The sequence below is a fragment of the Mus caroli genome, unplaced genomic scaffold, assembly GCF_978045245.1.
Source record: "Mus caroli unplaced genomic scaffold, Mus_caroli_1 scaffold_9, whole genome shotgun sequence".
NCBI classification, from domain to species: Eukaryota; Metazoa; Chordata; class Mammalia; order Rodentia; family Muridae; genus Mus; species Mus caroli.
Window position 1 is genome coordinate 21698209 of NW_028227264.1, and position 16634 is coordinate 21714842.

At 40.6% G+C, this 16634-nt stretch overlaps 1 protein-coding gene across 1 annotated transcript in view; it reads left to right on the forward strand.

Annotated features, from left to right (window-relative positions):
• Moxd1 (monooxygenase DBH like 1) overlaps nt 1-16634 on the forward strand; it is a 76848-nt gene that overhangs the window by 9190 nt on the left and 51024 nt on the right. Inside the window, exon 2 of the mRNA XM_021174770.2 lies at nt 11040-11186. Coding sequence (XP_021030429.1) covers nt 11040-11186 — 147 coding nt within the window. The remainder of the gene's footprint in view (nt 1-11039; nt 11187-16634) is intronic.

Consider the following 16634-nt stretch of genomic DNA (forward strand, 5'->3'; position numbering starts at 1 on the left):
GCAGGCAGTTGAGTGGTGATTGTTTCGATCATTAACAACTGGAGGCCAGCTTATTTCCATAAACATAATTTATAGGATGTAACTGGGTTTTCCTTTGCTTTTGAATTGTTCTTTTAGGTTAAGGCCTTAAAGAAAAGGTGCGTGTGAATAACACAGCAAAGCATCTGGTTTAGGTTGAATAAAACTAACTGTATATTCACAACCTTGTAAAATTGTACTAAATCTGCTTCATGTGGTAAAGGCCTTCGTTACATTAGTAGGTAGATTCCAGTTCACTGTAATGGGGCTGCTAAACAGAGATTGTATTAGCTAGTGATCCAAGCTGTTCGCATCAAAGGATTCAGTAGTGACACTGTACTATATCTCAGGAGGTATACACCAAAGGCCCTTTCTAGGAATAGCATTTTCAAAGGACGGGTGGGTAAATGACAGCATTCTGTGGGTCACTGAAACTTCTGGAAATCTGGATGCCCAAAGAGCTGACAGTGTTCTCACAGAGAAAGAATGATCATTATTATCATGTAGTGGACAGACTTCCTCCAGAAACATGGAGGAAAGAAACATCACTTGTAATGCTCCAGTTGGCACACCATAGGGGTAGAAGAATACTATAGCTTAGCATCAGTGTTTGTGTCTGAGATGCCAACCTGGAATGGTTGGCCCTGTGAGGTTGTGAGATCCTGAACTTCATGCTTCAAGTGTTCAGCACTGTGTGCTTGTATCTTAGAGCCATCTCCATGGACCTGGAGCGAAGGACAGACTAGGTAATGAAGTGCTTGCTGCACACGCAGGAGGCCTGGTGTTTGGATCTCCAGAACCAAATAAACAGCTAGGGAGGTGGAAGCTGGAGGGGTGGGGCCGCAAGCCAGTCGAGTCACACTGGAGAGCTTTAGCGGTGGATGGCATCTGCGGAAGGACACTGTAGCACATGCGCACTCCATTCCCAGTCACAAATGCATGCGCAAACACGTGCTAGGAACGCTTTTGGGAGAAAACGTGCTTGGTGCCAGCCAAGATTAGGTTTACCTCAGAATTAGTTTCCAGCTATAACCCAATGCTGAAGACACCTAAGCATGCTCTCAGATAACCCAAGAAATGAGCAGAGGAAGGTTTAACCATTAGATAACTCCATGAAGTTTTAAAAATGACAGTGTGTGTGTGTGTTTGTGTGTGTGTGTGTGTGATAGTTATGTATAGTGTTTTTACAGTGTTATGAAAGCACCTCATCTCTAGCCTTTTAATAAAATTCAGTATATTTAACAATATATAGTGGCTCTGTTCATCTTTAAATCTGAAAAACATAAAAATAAGAATATCTCTTGGAGGGCCTCCAGAGCAAAGCTGTTGGGTTTCTGAGGCCTGTCCCCAATTGGCTCGTTGCTTTCACCTTTCTTGAAATACTTCCTGCCTCCTGACCTGCCCACACAGTACAGATTCTACGCTCAAACCAGTCTCCTCGCCAGCCTTTCCTATCTCAGTAAGCGGCAGCTTTTGCTAGCTACAGTTAAAAGGTAGGAGCAACTGTTTTTTCTCCCCTTTCCTTTATCCATGGTCGAAACCCTATCTTCAGGTCCTCATGTCTTTCCTACCAGAATCTAAAATCCTCCAATTCTCTTCGGCTGACCTAAAACCAGTGGGATTACTGAGAGATGTTTGTATCTCTGGGTCACAGTCTACATCCCTCCTCCTCTTCCATTTCAACACAGTAGCCACAGTAGTCTGTGAATACTTAATTCATAGGCACACAGATACACACACACACACATACACATGCATGCGCACAAACACATACACATGCACACTTGCATGAGAGGAAGCAAGGAGGGACAGGGCAGGAGAAATGGAAAGGGAGAAGATAGGAAAAGAGGGGACAGGAGCCTAAAACAAAGAAAAAAACCTGCTGTTCTAAAGATTTTCATTCCTGTTTGGATAAAATAAACCTAGGTTCTTAAATGAAGTCTTCTAAACTTTATTTTTAATTAAAAGATAGGTTAGGAAGGAAGGAAAATAATATGGTTAGAATTGAAGGGTCTAACAATTAACTTTATTAAATATGTCTCGTAATTCTATAGATGACTTTACATGCAAGCTGAAATGACTGACCTCGTACAACACTGTCAGAAAAATCATGCTCCTCGGGTGGCACCTTAAAGAAGCACAGGTTCATATTTTGCAATTCCGATAGGTATTTAATGACTCTCAGGAGACCGAGGGAGAAGCCTGCCTGATACTGTTTCCTAAGCACAGTCAAGTTCGATTTTGAGACTTCATTTTGATTGCTTAGTGAAGAACTTCCTTTTGAAAGTTAATGAAACTCGAAGATTTTGTTTATGCAGCCAGCCAGGACAGCTTCGTGCAGCCTCCTGATCACATAGGATCACAGGCGCTTCTTTACTCAACAGTATATATTACACTGTGACTATTATAACACGGCTTTACCAGCATCGCAGAAGTTGATATCATAAACAGAAATGTGTGGTGCGATGGGCTTGTGGGTATTGGGAACAGAAGAGGAACTGCAGGCACCTGTTGCAGGAGATGTTGACAGACGAACACGCTTTTCTCAAGACCTCCCCGCAGCTGTGCTTACATCCAGCGCCCCAAGCTGAAGCAGTCTATTCATAGCTTTTATTACACCCACCAGAGTTGCTGCTTCATCCTGTTTAACGCAGCCGCCGTCAAAGCCCTATTCTATAGCAGAGATTTCATTTCCGAGAGGAGGAGAGAGACTGACGATGAGCGAGAAGCAACTGAACATCTGTGTGATCATGTTTCTGAACAAGAGACCTTAGCAATCCTGACAGCAAAGCTAGCTTTGGGGTACATTTTCTTACTTTGGAAATGGCAGCCAGGGTTCACGGTACCCTATGAAATAAATACTGCCAGCTCCCTGCCAACTGCTGGTGGGGGCAGCTCGCTTTATTGTTGCTGCACAGCATTTTAAAGCCTCAATTACACACTTCATGGTATTTTTTGTTTCAAAGTTTAAGTGTTGCAGAGGGAAGATCGTGTGAGAACATGCTTCTGCCGAGAGACGTTCTGAAGCACAGCTAAGGAAGATCTTCATTGTTGGGTTTAATTAACTCATTTTTGGATGATATCTTATTAGGAAAATATGAACAAGGTCAGTGTATGATTAGTAAAATAATCCACAGTCAAAATAATGTAAGTCCATCTGGAAGCTGGGCTGAGTGTCTGTGGCAGAATCAGTGGAGACCCACACAAAACAAGCAAAGAGGTGGGATAGCCGTGCTTCGTATCTGTTCTGCAGAGCTCTGAAGCTGACTGAGCACAGCCAAGCCTGGCTTCTGTATGTCAGCACTTCTGCTTGCATTGTTTAGTGACTTCTGCAGAATCCCAGTCATAAACTATTCCAACTTTCGTGAAATTATGCTTCTCTCTATCCTCACTAGCTCCCTGGTGTTGCAAGATCCTATTTTAATGAATTAATGAAAAGTGTGTGTCTCTTTGTGTGTGTTTGTATATGTATATTTAAGTGTGTGTGTGTGTGTGTGTATGTGTGTACATGTAGGCAGTATGGGTATGCACATATGGGTGTGTGTGTTTGTATACATGTGTGTATGTATGTGTGTGTGTGAGCGTGTAGTATGGAGGCATGTGTGTGAGTGTATAGTATGTGTGTATGACTGTGAGTGTGTGTGATTGTGTGAGAGTGTGTAGTATGTGTTTATTAATGAGTTTGTGAGTGTGTGTTTCAGTGTGTGAGTGTGTACTATGTGTGTTTGTTATATGAGTACATGTGTGTAATATGGGTGTACGTCTGAGTGAGTGTGTGTATAAATGTGTAATGTGGGTGTATTGTATGTGTGTTAGATTGGGCATGTGAATTTGTGAATGTGTGTGTTTATGTTAGTGTGTAGTTCATGTGTGAGTGTGTAGTATGAGTGTGTATGAGTGTGTGTCTTTGTGTGTGTAAGTGTGTAATGTGAGTGGGTGTGTAATGTTGTAGTATGGGTATGTGAGTGCACATGTTTGTGTTAGTGTGTATTATGAGTATGTGTGTAGTACCAGTGTATATGAGTGTGTGCTTGTAGTATGAGTGTGTGGTGTATGTGTAGTGTACGTGTATATAATGTGTGTGTGTGTGGTATGGGTATGTGTGGTGGTGTTTGTATAGAGGCCAGAGGTGGACATCAGGTATCTTGAGTTGGCTCCCCTTTTTTATTTTTTTTTAACTGTTATTAAGAGTCTCTCACCGACTCTAATGCTCACTGAATCTGCTGGGCTGGCTAGCCAATGAACGTGAGGGAGCTGCTTATCTCTGCCCCTCTCCACTCATGGTGTTGGAGTTACAAATGCACACTACCACGCCTGGCTTTTTTCACAGGTGTTAGGGATCCAAACCCAGGCCCTCAGCTTGGGCAGCAGACACTTAATGATTGAGCATCTCTCTAGCCACTCACTTGTAATTCATCTTAATTGGAAGTTTTATTTGTCACTATTTATGTGATATTTAGAATAGATGCACTAAATGCATAGAGGGTGCAATTAAAATGTTATAACGGCTTCAGCATTCTACCATGCCAGTACCTGTGTACTGTGAGCCACATTTCTGTACTTATTTGAGGTCTCAGACCATCATGTACTACAGGCAGATGTCTGAGTAATTACTCCTCTTGCATGTGCAGTGCAGGTGTGTGTGTGTGTGTGTGTGTGTGTGTGTGTTTCCATGTGCTCTGTAGATCAGGGACTGGCCAGGGCATCATTTGGTTTAACTATCAAGAAAGAAATAAGATACAGTGAAAACGAGCTGGGAAATTTAATATCACAAGTATTATGCATGTGATATGTAAAATGAAGTATATGATACTTCATTTTATCAATATCAACCTGTAGGTTATTTTACCCATATTTGAATTCTCAATTGGTTAATGTTTGAGTATTCTAGTATCATTTTCTTCTCTCTGGAGGACAATAATGCTCCTTTGATTGACAACCCCTACCCCCAAATAGCACTTTGTCCTGTTCTTACTAAGCTGTCAGTAAACAAACTCTTTAAAAAACAGATGAACTAATCTAACTCTCAGCACTGTATTAGCTTTCTATCTCTCTCTCCTTTGTTTTTCCTAGTAAGAATGTCTGAAGGGCATGAAGTTTGAGATGACTTTGTCCTCTTTTTTCCCTTTTCCCTCCCTTAATTGCATCTGAAGATTTTCCAATGTGCCATTTATGCTGTGCAGCACCACACTATGAAGTCTGGGCTTGGCTCTTGTCCACACACTTTCTTGTGTTCCCGTTAGTTCAACTTTTCCACTCCTACAAAGACACACACACCAGATGTGTCTTTTTCTTTTTTCTTATTTCTCAAATGTCCTCATTGTGTAGAGTAGTCACCTCATAGACTCCCCCTGCTAGATTGTGATAGTTCAGACTCCCAAAATACTTTTCATATAAAGGCTGAAAGATCATGACAGCATTTCAGAGTGTCACAGAAAGCTGAGCTTCCTAGGGGCTCATCATCTTCTAGCATCTTCCACACCAGGTCGTAAAGATGTAATTGACAGGATGGATTAACATAATATATTAGATCACCTTTGGGTGGTTCCATTTAAAATATGGCCCACCATTTTAAATGTAGAAATATATAATTAGATTAAAAGGAATAGTTGTCCATCTCTTGGCAGTTGCCTCTGGCTTGAGATGGTTTTGTAGTTTCTAGAAAGTATTACTTGTTACGTAGGAATGCAAGGAGGGGAATAGAGATTCAGAATGGCAGCAAACTCTTTCTGCCGGGATGACCAGTGTAAACTGTATAGAGAAATAGGACTGTGAGTTTTGAAGTAAAGAGCAAGCTTCCGCAGGTGATGTTCGTGGAGAGGATCTCAGTTAGAGACTAGAAGATAGAGAGAAAGAGCGTAACCAAGGCAAAGGTGGATATTTAAATATTTGAAAGAAATAATACAGAGCAAGCATGTATTATTATTAATCATAACAACTGTAGAAAGCTAGGTTAGGCTAAGTTTGAGGGAAACAAGGAACCTGTAACCTAGATTTTAGTATGTTGTAGTGCATGCAGTTGGATAAAATGCAATGACATACTGAGAGCAATGCTGTGACATCTCCAAGCAAACCTTGATAGCACCGTTTAATTGATAGGGTCAGAACTGAATTGTTGAAACGAAATAAAACAAGGCAGATTAAGCCTTTCAAAATCTGACTTGATAGGAGGAGAAGCTGTCTGTACAGAGAGGAGCCAGGGGAAAAGTTAAAAACAATGAAAGCTTGAATTTGGGTAGTTGGAAGAGTGTCAGATTATTGAAAACAATCTGGAAAACGCATGCACACATTGGGCCTGGAAATCCAAGATTGGAGTTGGATTCACTTCACTTGAAGTAACAGCAAGACTTGCAAGTCAAAGGGGCTTTGGTGACATAGATTACAAGATGACAATCTGAAGCCATTCCTTAGAGGATGGGAGGACTCAATAGGACCAGAGACCAAGGCGGGGATAGACGAGGCCTCTAACAGTGCCTCAACCTTGGGCAGGAGGATGATTTCATCCCTCTCATTAACTATAGCTATATCATTGGTGACCCTTCTATGGTTGAAAGTTGAAAGCACTACCCTTCTACTGCATGGTTACTGAGAGGTTTGGCTGTGAATAATCTCTTCTAGTGACTTGAAGGCTTTTGTTGAAATATGAATCTTCTTGGTTAGACCTTTTATAGGACACTTAGATGACTGTTTCTCTGTTTTTGATTCAAGTCTCTATATACATGATATATTATTTGTATATTGCAGCCATGGTTTTCTAATTATTTCTGTCTTTACTTTTATTAACATATACACCTAGTTCTATGAGAGATATCAGGTTGCAATTTTTAATAATGTCTTTCACATTGGTATCAGGGTAATACTAGAGATGTAAAAGTATGACTTATAAACTATTCTCTTACTTTCTAGGAAAGCTTAAGAGGGCTTGGTACCCATGTTAGGTGCCACCTGTAGGCTTATATTTTTAAATCTACTTTAATAAGGGTTCTTAAGGGCTTTAACCTCCTTTCTAGGCTATTACCCACCAGAAGTACTGGAAAGTTAAGTAATAGGACAAAGGATGGTGTGGCCATCTTTAGAAATAGTTCTTTGAAGCAAACCCAATCTTCATTGTCAGGATTTCAGCAATTCAGTTCACACACATCAGCAATAGTTGCTCAGTCCACTCACAAACAGCACTGACAGCAAGGGCAGTTTGATCCAGAAAAAAACCTCAAGTCTCTGCCAATCAGTTAAGTCCACAGAAGTGGCAAGAAGCCATCAGAATATCACAAGAAGTTCTTTGGTGTGTTTCTGTCTACAAAGTCAGTGAAGGCAAGGTGAACCAATGCCACAGAATCATCCGTGAAGACCAGTGTCAGCAAAGCCCAATGAAGACCATCAAAGAGTGGCAAGGTGAACCAATGCCACAGCATTGTCCACTGTCTATTGGGTTATACTTATACCCTTTCCAAACATCATGTGTTCTCTCAAGTGTCTTCTCTAGAGCCTTCCAGGTACATTCCAGAAAACACCACATGTCTGTTTTCAGCAAAACATCCTCTCATAAGACAGTGTCCAGTAAAACATCACATGACACAACTTAGAAACCAGAAATCTGTATTAGTTTCCTTAAGATACTTGATGAAATTTCAAGTGAAATCATGATAGCCTAGACTTCTTTTGTAGGAAGGCATTTCACTTATGAGACCACTTTGATTGTCTGTTCTCCTGAACGACTTTTTTGGCTTATGACTTCTTATTTTTGTCTAAATTTTTCCATCTTTTCATTAAGAAGTGCATGTCATAAATGTTGAATGTCTGTATAATCTGAAGTGATTTTTTTCCTTGTATTTCATTTATATTCATTTTCATCCCACCTGTTCTATATACTTCTCTTAGATGTAGTACATTTTAGGATTTATGTGAGTTGGTATTTTCTAGGATAGAAAGAAGGTGAGGAAAGAGCCTTCAAGTGTTATGGCTGAGATTTTCACTACGAGAGAGAAGGCACATAGGGTGAAGGTGGGGAAATGTTGACATCTTGTAAAGATGCCTGTGGTTGGAAGGCCTGAAGTCAGGTAGACCTTCAGTCTTTGATGATCTGAACTAAATATATACGTGGTAACACCATTTGGATACCTGATAAATAAGGCTCTAAAAAGGGGTAAATGGGGAACAACCATTATGTGGTTCAATTATTTTACATATCAATATTTAATTTTATATAAAATTTAATTTAGTTTTAATAACATGCAGCCATATTTTGGTCCACTAATGTTGTGATTATCAGCCTTTGTTAGACAGTGTCACTTAGGTCCTGAAATCCTTAAGAATCATCCCGTCTCATTCTTCTGCATGCTGGCTCCACAGATGAATGCCACCACACTCCAGAAAAGTTCACTCCAGACTTTTCTAAACATTAAAGTCTGCATAAGACCTACAATTCTAGCTTCTTGAGGAGCTGAGACAGGCAGAATGCAACTTCAGATTCAATACCATCCTGGGCTACAGAATAAATTCAAACCCACCCTTGGCACCCTTGGCACCCTTGGCACCCTTGGCACCCTTGGCACCCTTGGCACTCTTGGCAGTAAAACTCTGTTGCAAAAACAGAAAGAAAAAAAGTGGGGGGGGGAAGAGTACTGGGGACATGCCTTCATACTAGAGCACATGCCTGCCACATGGTACCACAAAGTCCATCATACGTACATATATACACACTTCTTATTGATTTATCTGTTACAGAATGAAAGGATCTACAGTGGTAGCTAAGGGAGTCTTCTCCTCCTCTTTCATAGCTAATTTTTCTGAGAAGCCAGAGAAAAGTAGATAATAGGAGTTCGTCTCTGGAGAGCAGGAATGAGATGAATGTAATCTTGGCAAGCAAGATGGATATTTTGTACAACTACAGGTTTGGAAAACATTTGCAAGATCAGGATAATTGTTCTACCCTTTGAACTGATTATGGTTTGCGCTGTACCGATTTTGTTCACAAGATGAATTATATGAGGAACATTACAAATATGAGCCAGTGTAAAGGCACAATGGCTCCCAGTCCCTTCTTTTCTACAGGCACTGGGGTGTCACTTTCGGGCTCAAATCTATGTGATTGAAACCAATAGGCACAAAATCACCATCCCAGGAGATGTGTTTTAAATCACTTTCATGTTCACAACATTAGTTCTCAGAATGAACAGTCAGCCCGCATCTTTAGCACATATAGGGAATATTTTATAAAAAACCTAATATAATAAGTTTCTACAGGCAGGGAAAATAAAATTAATGAATCCATCACATTCCAGCAGTGGGCATTACAGAGAAGGACACAGACTGTGAGCTCCGGCTGACAGCATTTGAATGTTTTCAGTTGGATGGTCTTGTGCACCTTGCTTCAGTGTTGTTTGCAAACAGGAAAAATGGTTTCGTCTCATCAATTTGTTGTACATATAGCACCCTGCAGCAGACCCTGGAGTATAGTGTACATACAGGTTGCAGTTGTTACCCACTACTGGAATGTGACATAAATAAAGGCAGTTAGACTCTGTTGTTAGTTATCTGAGGCATTCTTGAATTAAAAGACCTTGTGTATCTAGACCTTGGATGTCAACTTCTACACATTTGGTAATTATGTTAAAGTGTACTCAGAATAAATTTGCCAAGTGTCAAGCAAGTGCCACTATCAAATGTAAAGGCTTTTCTTGTGTTGAGTTTTCTGAGTCTAGCACAGCAATCAATTCTTCAGATGTAATTTAATGTCATTATAGTCATCAAAGTTATATTATTCTTTTTCTATTGAATATTTTATTATTTATATTTTAAATGTTATCCTCTTTCCTGGTTTCCCCTCCGGAAGCCTCCTATCCCATCCTCCCTCCCCCTGCTTCTGTGAGGGTGTTCCCTCAACCCACACATCCACTTCCACTTCTCAGCCCTGGCATTCTCCTACTCTGGGACATCAAGCCATCACAGGACCAAGGGCCTCTTCTCCCATTGATGCCTGACAAGGTCATCCTCTGCTACATATACAGCTGGGGCCTTGGGTCACTCCATGTATACTCTTTGGTTGGTGGTTTAGTCCCTGGCAGCTCTGGGGGGTCTGGTTGGTTGATGTTGTTGTTTTTGGTATGTATATTCTCACACAACATGATTTTTTTCAAAAATGGAATACGTTAGAATTTGAAACACATAAATAAACTATATAGAAAACTATATTTTCGTTAAGCAATAGAAATCACACCTTTATCTTGATCCTTTTTAGTATGGTAAGCTATATACTATTTCTTAATCTACAACATAAATACATGCTACCCCTACCTTGCTATCTTTCAAAGATCTCAGAATTTTGACTTCTAATACCCTCCAAAGCCATTCACCAGGACCGCTGGGCATCAAATTAAGGTCATTTGGCTTTCAAGCCCATTGTTCCTGTCTGCATCCCAGAAATAATCCACAAAACTAAATTTTTTTCAGTTTTCAATACCTCATAATTTAGTAATTTATTTTCTTTGTATATTTTGCATTTCATCGTAATGAGCATGTGCCCTTACAGCTTATTTTGAAATTACCCATGGCTCCCCTCCATGCTCGGGCTATGACTGATGGGATGCTGCAGGAGGTCTAAGAGCAGAGAGGGCTGACCTTGGGGTTGGCTTTGGCTTCGCTGCTGACTCTCAATGGTGGGGATAAGCCATTACACACTACCTGTCTCCCCCTTTTCATGTGTACACCAGAAGAAATCCACACAGTGACCTCAAATAGGCACTCATTTCTAATGCTTTGTGGGTACCATGGACCTCTACTGCTTGTCCACAAAAGGCCAGTTCTTTAAATGTAGACTGGTTTCCTAGATAATCAACTCTCAATGGGTAATAACCCAATCCATTAGGAAGTCCCAGGATTCATAACGTAGGATTACATAAAGGGTATTATCATAAACAAACCAGGAATGGACTTTGCACAGTCCTTTAAACTCTTTCAAACTATTTTCATACTTAAGAATACGTATTTTTAATATCCTGATTTTCTTTTCCTGTTTTCCACAGGACTATTTCACAAATGCAGACAGAGAGTTGGAAAAAGATGCCCAGCAAGATTACCACCTAGATTACGCCATGGAGAACAGCACACACACGGTGATTGAGTTTAGCAGGGAGCTGCACACGTGCGATGTCAATGACAAGAGTCTCACGGTAAGACACGTGAGAGTGACGACGCTCACAGGCAGTGTGTGTTCAGTGTGGGGGGAAGTGCTTGCTACAACTCGAAGAGGAGCTCCTGCAAAACAGGATTACCAGAGTCACACACTCCTCAGGCATCTCTTGAGCTCTCTACAAACTTGACAAACACCCACAATTTTAAAACTGTAATTTTCATTCTTTGAATTTATACGCAAAGTTAACATTTTAAAAATCTCTTTGAAGGTTGTCGATTTAAAAGAAATAAATATACGCCTTAGCTTTTTCCCTATAAAAGTTGAAAATGGATAATAAACGTTGAAGAACTGTACTACACAAAAGATAATCATGCTGCCGGGTGGGAGGGGATAATTCCTCTGATCTGTAACCGATTTGGCTTTGTAAATTTCTAAAATCCAGATGAATAGTCAGTTGATTATAATCACCTATTGGCATGCTATATGAGGTTTCTTATTTTCAGATTTGATACAAAATTATATTCATGAATATGCAAATTAAATATCTAGAAGAGACACATTCCTGTGACACTTTCAATGGGTTGCATGTGCCATTTCATTTTCATAGAACGATAACATTTTTTATTTAATTCACTAGAGCTTCAAAAAAGATAATATAAAAAAATCTGAAGTAATTCTGATTTCCCTTCAACCTAAGAGCCAAGGAGGAAAAGAACGCACATGAACGGGCTGGCTTTGCTTTTCATGTAACACATAGCATAATTACAGTTCAGTTGGAAAACTTATAAGCATCACACAGTAGAGCAAAGAGAACACCTAAAACAAGTAGCTTTCTCTTTATTATGCATTCTCAGAGGTTTCACTGTAAGGAGATGGCAACCACCCTTACTGCAGAAGGAAGGAAGGAAGGAAGGAAGGAAGGAAGGAAGGAAGGAAGGGAGGGAGGGAGGGAGGGAGGGAGGGAGGGAGGGAGGAAGGAAGGAAGGGAGGGAGGAAGGGAGGGAGGGAGGAAGAAGGGAGGGAGGAAGAAGGGAGGGAGGGAGGAAGAAAGGAGGGAGGGAGGGAGGGAGGGAGGGAGGGAGGGAGGAAGGAAGGGAGGAAGGGAGGGAGGAAGGAAGAAAGGAAGGAGGGAGGGAGGGAGGGAGGGAGGGAGGGAGGGGGGAGGGAGGGAGGGAGGAAGGAAGGAAGGAAGGAAGGAAGGAAGGAAGGAAGGAAGGAAGGAAGGAAGAACGGAGGGAGGGAGGTAGGGACGGAGGGAGGAGGGAGGGAGGGAGGGAGGGAGGAAGGAAGGACTCAGTCATTTTCCCACTCTCCTGCAAACTTTTCCCTTCCCACCCCAGAACCCCTCCAGCAGTTTCTCTCCTCGGTTCAATCAAAACCAGTTTCACTTGCTTCCCCTTGGAAATTCCCGGAATTCATATACTGAGTACAGATTTGAGATGTGAAGTAAACAAGCTTGAACATACAACTGTCTTCTTCTGTATTGGTATTTCCTGTAAATCCATTGTAGAAAACAGTCGGGGTAATTTAATGTCTTGTAAAAGTATCTTTTATGCTAAAATTATTTTTAAGGTAGTGTATAAAGTAGTAGATTTAGTTGTAACATTTTCATACAAATACGTTGTTATATTTTGCTGTTTGCCTCCCTTCCCTGCTGTCTCACCCATTGCCCTCCCCCACTGCCCTCCTCCACTGCTTTCCCCATTGCTCTCCTACACTGCCCTCCCCCACTGCCTCTCCCATTGCCCTCCCATACTGCTCTTCCCCACTGCCTCCCCCATTGCCCTCCTACACTGCCATTCCCTGCTGCCTTCCCCCACTGCCCTCCTTTCTGCATCCAGCTCTTTCTGGCTCATTCTTTTCTTTCTCTTGAATATTTTTTTTTTTGCTTTGTTTTCTGTCTTTCCCTTGTCTTGGAAGATCTCAGCCAGCTCTCTCATGATGCCCAGTCTAGTCTTTTCAAGTCTGCAAAGACACACACATACATAATTTAAACTCCAGTTCTACTTACTACAGAGAACATAGAGATGATTTCTGAGTCTGGTTCATTTTATTTAACATGGCGATTTTCAGTTGCATCCGTTTTCCTAAAAATACCAGTTTCCTTTCAGAACAGCTATGTAATGTTCTATTGTATGTAATACAACATTTTCTTTTTTTTTTAAGATTTATTTATTTATTATATGTAATACAACATTTTCATTCTCCACTCATTAGTTGGACATCTAAGCTGATTTCATCTCCTAGCTTCTTAGAATAGACTAGAAATGAGCATCTATAGGCAAGTGTCTCTGTAGCAGGATAAAGAGTCCTCTGAGGGATGCCCAGGAGTGGAATAGCTGGGTCATATGATTCTGTTTTTCTGCTTTTTGAGCAAACTCTATGCCAACTTTCAAGATGAAAGTTGAATTAAGGGCTGAATTTTCTCACACCTCACCTATATTTGTTGTCCTTGGTTTTCTTGGTGATGGCTGTTCTGACTGACAAATAGAATCTCAAGACTAGAAGGGAAAGAAGAGAGGGGTAAGGGAAGAAAGATGGGGAGGGACAATTAACATTAAGAGCCATTGGGGGCCATATGGAAGCCTACTACTGTAGACATCTTAAGTCACTAAGTAAAACCACCATTGTCAGGACTGGCTTACATATAGTAGATCCTTTAATCAAGGTGGCATCAAGGAAACCCCCAAAGATCTCAAAGTTTAATTTGAAATTCTCTAATAGCAAGGGAATTGAGACTCCTGTTTCAAGTATTTGTTGGTCATTTGCATTTATTCTGAGACTAGTCTATTCTATTCAATAGCTGATTTGTTGTTTGGCTGATTTGGAAACTTGTTAATTTTTGTAGTTCTTTATGTAGTCTTTTACCAAAGACACTATTCCCCTTTCTGATGAGTCGCTTGCTTGCTTTCTTTCTTTCTTTCTTTCTTTCTTTCTTTCTTTCTTTCTTTCTTTTTCTTTTTTATTAGATATTTTCTTCATTTACATTTCAAATGCTATCCCCAAAGCCCCCTATACCCTCCCCCAACCTTGCTCCCCAACACACCCATTCCCGGTTCCTGGTCCTGGCATTCACCTGTACTGGGCATATGATCTTCACAAGACCAAGGGCCTCTCCTCCCATTGATGGTCAACTAGGCCATCCTCTGCTACATATGCAACTAGAGACACAGCTCTGGGGAGTACTGGTTAGTTCATATTGTTGTTCCTCCTATAGGGTTGCAGACCCCTTTAATTCCTTGCGTACTTTCTCTTGCTCCTTCATTGGGGGCCCTCTGTTCCATCCAATAGATGACTGTGAGCATCCACTTCTGTATTTGCCAGGCACTGGTATAGCCTCACAAGAAAGACCTATGTCAGAGTCCTGTTGGCAAAATCTTGCTGGCATATGCAATAGTGTTTGGGTCTGGTGGTTGTATATGGAATGGATCCACAGGTGGGGCAGTCTTTGGATGGTCCTTCCTTCTGTCTCAGCTCCAAACTTTGTCTCTGTAACTCCTTCCATGGGTATTTTGTTCCTCATTCTAAGAAGGAGCGAAGTATCCACACTTTGGTCTTTCTTCTTATTGAGTTTCATGTGTTTTGCAAATTGTATCTTGGATATTCTAAGTTTCTGTGCTAATATCCACTTATCAGTGAGTGCATATCATATGTGTTCTTCTGTAATTGGGTTACCTCACTCAGGATGATAACCTCCAGATGCATCCATTTGCCTAAGAATTTCATGAATTCATTGTTTTTAATAGCTGAGTAGTACTCCATTGTGTAAATGTACCACATTTTCTGTATCCATTCCTGTTGAGGGACATCTGGATTCTTTCCAGCTTCTGGCTATTATAAATAAGGCTGCTATGAACATAGTGGAGTATGTGTCCTTATTACAAGTTGCAACATCTTCTGGGTATATGCCCATAAGAGGAATTACTACATCTTCTGGTAGTACTATGTGCAGCTTTCTTAGGAACCACCAGACTGATTTCCAGAGTGGTTTGTACAAGCTTGCAATCCCACCAACAATGGAGGAGTGTCCCACTTACTCCACATACTCACCAGCATCTGCTGTCACCTGAATTTTTGATCCTAGCCATTCTGACTGGTGTGAGGTGGAATCTCAGGGTTGTTTTGATTTGCATTTCCCTGATGATTAAGGATGCTGAACATTTTTTAAGGTGCATCCCAGCCATTCAGTATTCCTCAGTTGAGAATTCTTTGTTTAGCTCTATACCATTTTTAATGGGGTTATTAGATTTTCTGGAGTCCATCTTCTTGAGTCCTTTGTACATATTGGATATTAGTCCCCTATCCAACTTAGGATTGGTAAAGATCCTTTCCCAATCTGTTGGAGGCCTTTTTTGTCTTATTGATAGTGTCTTTTGCCTTACAGAAGCTTTGCAGTTTTATGAGGTCCCATTTGTCAATTCTCCATCTTACAGCACAAATCATTACTGTTCTGTTCAGGAATTCTTCTCCTGTGTCCATATCTTGGAGGTTTTTGCCCACTTTCTCCTCTATAAGTTTCACTGTCTCTGGTTTTATGTGGAGTTCCTTGATCACTTAGATTTGACCTTAGTACAAGGAGATAGGAATGCATCAATTAGCATTCTTCTACATCTTAACTGCCAGTTGTGCCAGCACCATTTGTTGAAAATGCTGTCTTTTTTTCCCACTGGATGGTTTTAGCTCCCTTGTCAAAGATCAAGTGACCATAGGTGTGTGGGTTCTTTTCTGGGTCTTCAATTCTATTCCATTGATCTGTCTGTTGCTGTATCAGTACCATGCAGTTTTTATCACAATTGCTCTGTAGTACAGCTTGAGGTCAGGCATGGTGATTCCACCAGAGGTTCTTTTATTGTTGAGAATTGCTTTTGTTATCCTAGGTTTTTTGTTATTTTAGATGAATTTGCAAATTTCCCTTTCTAACTCAGTGAAGAATTGAGTGGGAATTTTGATGGGGGTTGCATTGAATCTGTAGATTGCTTTTGGCAAGATAGCCATTTTTACTATATTGATCCTGCTAGTCCATGTGCATGGGAGATCTTTCCATCTTCTGAGATCTTCTTTAATTTCTTTCTTCAGAGACTTGACGTTCTTATCCTACAGATCCTTCACTTCCTTAGAGTCACACCAAGGTATTTTATATTATTTGTGACTATTGAGAAAGGTGTTGTTTCCCTAATTTCTTTCTCAGCCTGTTTATCCTTTGAGTAGAGAAAGACCACTGATTTGTTTGAGTTAATTTTATATCTAGCTACTTCACTGAAGCTGTTTATCAGGTTTAGAAGTTCTCTGGTGGAATTTTTAGGATCACTGTGACCTCCATTTCTAGATTGTAGTTCATTCCAGATGTAGTGAAGTTGGCAACTAGGGTTAGCCATCACAACCTGAGAATAAGTAGACTTAATCATGAAGTATGGTCTTTGTAATGTGTTTTTGAGTTTGTTTTGATAGAATTTTCATGAGAATTTTTGTCTATATATTTAATATG